The sequence below is a fragment of the Bombina bombina genome, chromosome 5 (assembly GCF_027579735.1).
Source record: "Bombina bombina isolate aBomBom1 chromosome 5, aBomBom1.pri, whole genome shotgun sequence".
Lineage (NCBI taxonomy): Eukaryota > Metazoa > Chordata > Amphibia > Anura > Bombinatoridae > Bombina > Bombina bombina.
Window position 1 is genome coordinate 511,295,111 of NC_069503.1, and position 4,818 is coordinate 511,299,928.

The 4,818-nt window shown below is 38.6% G+C and overlaps 1 protein-coding gene across 1 annotated transcript in view; it reads left to right on the top strand.

Moving 5' to 3' along the window:
* Positions 1–1,994: 1,994 nt before the first annotated feature.
* AMPH (amphiphysin) overlaps positions 1,995–4,818 on the top strand; it is a 519,511-nt gene continuing 516,687 nt past the window's right edge. The window contains exon 1 of the mRNA XM_053714425.1: positions 1,995–2,063. Within this exon, the coding sequence (XP_053570400.1) occupies positions 1,995–2,063 (69 nt within the window). The remainder of the gene's footprint in view (positions 2,064–4,818) is intronic.

Consider the following 4,818-nt stretch of genomic DNA (forward strand, 5'->3'; position numbering starts at 1 on the left):
AGGTCAGTACATATTTTCTTTATGACCTTAATATCTTAGGGAAGTAAAAGATTTGTCCGTTTAACAGTCTCAGTCAATGGCAGCAATTGATCCCAGTAATCTTTTAAAGAATCTTATTTGGTATCCTTTCCATTCAGGATATCCCTAACTCTCTCCAGGTTACACAGCTTGTCCCCTCTGGAAGATTATATCAGGTAGTCCAGCCGAAGAGTAAGTCAGGTATATATTATTGAAATAGAAAACTCACCCCCTGCGTGCATGCCAGCTGTCCGCCGTCTCCGTTGTTAGACACTGCCTCCGGTGAGAACTTGTCCCAGAGAGAAATCAGCTCCTCCGCTTCCTGTTCGTCGTTCCAGAAGGTAACCAAAGCTAACTCCCCTCTCGCAGCACCGGTGGGAGGGGAGAAGCAGCACCGGACCAACACCACAGCCAGCCAGACAGGAAGCTCCTACACCGGACCCAGCTCCCTCCCACGCAGCACCGGTGGGGGAGGGAGGGAGGGAGGAGAACCAAGAAAGAAGCCGGGGCACGACTCAGCAGCTGAGCCCACACAGGGCAACGGGTAGGCTTAGATTGAGATGTAAAAATTACAGATTTTATCCGGCAGGGTCAGCTGGCACGCAGGGGGGAGAGAGATTATTTAATCAAACAGCGGAGTACCAGCAAGGGTAGTGAGGGATTTAAAAAAGCAAGGTAATATGATCCACTATAAAGTAAGAGAGCGTATAATTACTACCAAAAAAAATGAGGGTCCAGGTAGTTAAAATTAACAAACATCAGTGGGATGATAGGCCACTGAAGAAGGTTCCGGATCAGTTTTTCCTTTACTATCCGAGACTGTTACCCCAGGGCTTGGGGTAGGGCGCGAACAAACCACCGCCAGTGTGTATGGGACTGGAGCTGAATCCTGAGCCACACCTGTGCAGCACACCTGCTCAGCAGCACCTGTGTAGCTCCACCTCCACCGGAACCCCCAGAGCAGAACATGCAATTTTTCAGAGTATGCAATTTTAAGTAACTTTCTAATTTACTCCTATTGTCAATTTTTTTTTCTGTTCTTTGCTATCTTTATTTGAAAAGCAGAAATGTAAAGCTTAGGAGTCAGCCCAGTTTTGGTTCAGCACCCTGGATAGCGCTTGCTTATTGGTGGTTAATTGTATCCACCAATCAGCAAGCACTACCCAGGTGCTGAACCAAAAATGGGCTGGCTCCTAAGCTTTACATTCCTGCTTTTCATATAAAAATAGCAAGAGAACGAATAAAAAATAATTAAATTGCATGCTCTATCTGAATCATGAAAGAAGAAAAAAATATGGGTTTAGTATCCCTTTAATGTATAAAGTCCGAAACGCTGTTTATCTTTGTGCCTTTGGATCTGAAATAAATGTAAAGATTTGATTGAAGACCTGCTGCTTTCAGGTATATATGTCATTATTTAAATAGCACAGATACGATAGGTTAACATGCGCTAGGATCATATAACTAACCTCACTACTACATAAAACAAGCTACAAGCCAATGTATCTTCCTACACAGTGATTTGTATATTACCAAGTGTAAATCTCTATATTTTTGTTTCAACCTTTGACTGTGAGATTGGTCAGAATATTTAATGCAGCTTCAATGTATTACTCACTCAACAAACGGGAAAATGATATCGGATACTAAAACAACGTGTGAACTGCAAGAGCTCAGTTCAGAACCATGGACAGCAGCAACATAACAATTCCCGCACAGATCTAAATGGTATTTCGTTTTGTACATCCGAGTTGTCAGTGTACACAAAATGATCCTAAATAATACACCATTGTTTTCTTGTATAGCAAATCCTGCTCCTCTTCTGTGAAATTGCCCCTACCCTTCCTCTAATGTCACTCTATTCTCTCTCATCCTCTGGGTGCTCCTCCTCTTCCCTTCTCCTCCCTGCTCACTAGCTCTCAGCCTTCAGGCTCCATCTGATCCTTCTCACTTGACTCTGTGGACCAGTAGCAGCCATGGCTGATATGAAATCAGGCGTTTTTGCGAAAAATGTCCAAAAAAAGCTTAGCAGGGCCCAAGAAAAGGTAAGTGAATACAAATGTAAACGTGCATTTTTTATCAGTGATGCAGTAGAAATAGATGGTGGAGGTACAGCTTCCAAAGCCTAGAACGAATGTATAAGATAACCTGACTGTACACAACGATGCTAAGCTTTGCCCCCTCCTCCCCCCTTGAATATATATATATGTGCATAATCACCCCTTTGTGCATTTAATATAGTTGCTGATTTTTTTTAAATAGTAAAAGCTCGAATGTAATATGAGAGCATCGTGTGTGCAAACAATAATGCTTCCATAATTTAGCATGGGGATAAGTTCATTGACAGCTTGTATTGTGTTTTGAAGAGGAATGTTGGTGTGAGGGATACCATAAGCGTTTTTGTGTGAAGCTGTTCAGCAAATACATAGCACTGTGCAATGCAGCAAGGGCTTTGGGAACGTATTGCAATGCTACACTACTGGGTATGGTGGGAGGGAGTGTATGGTGCAGATAAAGCATAAGATGTAGTAGACAAGGTCGAAGTGTTGCAGAGTTGCCCATCTGATTAATACATAGACTATGTTTCTTATAATGTAGTTAAAGCCCTATTGCAGTGAAGCTCTGTACATAGTAAAACATATTACAGTGTTACACTACTTATAAAACCAGCATCATTTTTGTTTCAAATATATCAAGTTGGGACAACAGCACTATCTGTAAAAGACTTTCTGTAAAAGCTATTTATTAAAGCACTATCTGTAAAAGCTATTTATTAAAATGTGATGTGTATGTACATTTCTAAGAGGATCAATGATATGTAATGTACTGGAGTATCAAACCTGGTAGATCAGTCATTTGTTTCTACAAGAATGTCTGTTAAAGTATGTGTTTTTGTGTGTGTGTAGATATTTATATAGCATTTGCCTTATGTATGCAGCTTATGATGTTCAAAGTAAAATGGGGTTTTGCAAATGAATAGCCTTTAATTATAAATTATAATTTAGCCATTACATAAGGGCATAAGAATATTAATTAAACAATATTTTAAATAGGACTGTCATTTGCGTAATACACCATAATGTGTGAGAGCCATAATCTTCTAAACTTAGTGCATCCACTCTAAGCCACACACATTTTTTAATAGCTGTGTCTTAAAATACATTATTTAACTGTCAACAGTTACCTTCCTATCCAGTATTATTTCATGAAAAAAATTATAATAATAAGCTCTGCTTTGTAAGCCATAAATAATGTTATGTTTCATATTATTATAGTTACCCTTTAAAAGGATCCTAAACCCAATTTTTTTTCTTTCATGATTCAGATAGAGAATGCAATTTTAAGCAACTTTTGAATTTACTCCTATTATCAATTTTTCTACATCCTCTTGCTATCTTTCTTTAAAAAGCAGTAATGTAAAGCTTAGGAGCCAGCCCATTTTAGGTTCAGCACCCAGAATAGCACTTGCTTATTGGTGGCTACATTAAGCAAACCAATCAGCAAGCATAACCCAGGTTCTGAACCAGAAATGGGCTGGCTCCCAAGCTTTACATGCTTTTTAAATAACAATAGCAAGAGAATGAGGAAATAATAATAATTGGAGTAGTAAATTAGAAAGTTGCTTAAAACTGCATGCTCTATCTAAATTGTTAAAGAAAAAAGTGAGTTTATCATCCCTTTAAGTGTTTAGCTATTTGTGCAGTGTTTATTTATGTTTAAGATAAGTACTTTGTATGTTGCTTTGTTTGCCATATTAGTTGTATTGTAATAATTTAGAACATAATTAATTTATCTAGCTTTTCATTATATAGCACACATTGGGGGATATTTATCAAAGGTCTGGTGGACCTGATCCGACAGTGCGGATCAGGTCCGCCAGACCTTGCTGAATGCGGAGAGCAATACGCTCTCCGTATTCAGCATTCCACCAGCAGCTCTTGTGAGCTGCTGGCGCAACGCCGCCCCCTGCCTCCAGCAGGGGGGTGTCAATCAACTTGATCGGATTTGATTGGGTTGATTTTCAGAGATGTGTGTCCGCCTGCTCAGAGCAGAAACACGGGCCCTCAAGCTCTATTTAGAGCTTGATAAATCGGCCCCATATTATTTTCTTAAAAGTACAACAAAACCTTCTTGTTTGATTTGTATGCATATATATATCTCAGATATCCCAGACCATCAGTTAAAAAGTTTGTGCTGATATCCTGTTATTTAGGGTATCACCATGTGTGCACTATATATTACATCATTTATTTCATTGGTATCAAAAAATAAAAAATAAATAAAAAGATTTACAACATTAAAGGTCCAGAAAAAAATGTCCAAAATACAACTAATAATAAAAACAATATTTTTTTAATCCATTAAAAGTTCATACAGAAGATAAAGTTCTAGGGCAAACATCGAGCAGGAAAAAAGTCTAAAATAAAAGATAGCAAATAAAAATGGAATACAATGTAGGCTCTTTAGAAAAAAGGGACATGAATCATTTTATCCATAAGTATACATGCATTGCTATGCTCTTCCAGAAGGATTAAAATCAGCATGTTGAAGAGATTTCACAAACATTACCATCTCCATCTTTTGTGTTGGTCTTTGAAGTGTTGAATAAGAAGGAAATTTAGGCCAGTTGGCAGCACAATGGGCTCAGCACAGTGTAGAAAGTATACATCTGTCATTTTGATTTGTTGAGCTAGATAAACAATCTGCTGTCATTTGTCCCCGCCCCCACACATGCACATTTCCAATGCAGTAAGAGGATTGTATTTCCTTTAACCTATTCACTACTCTTCTATGCACTGC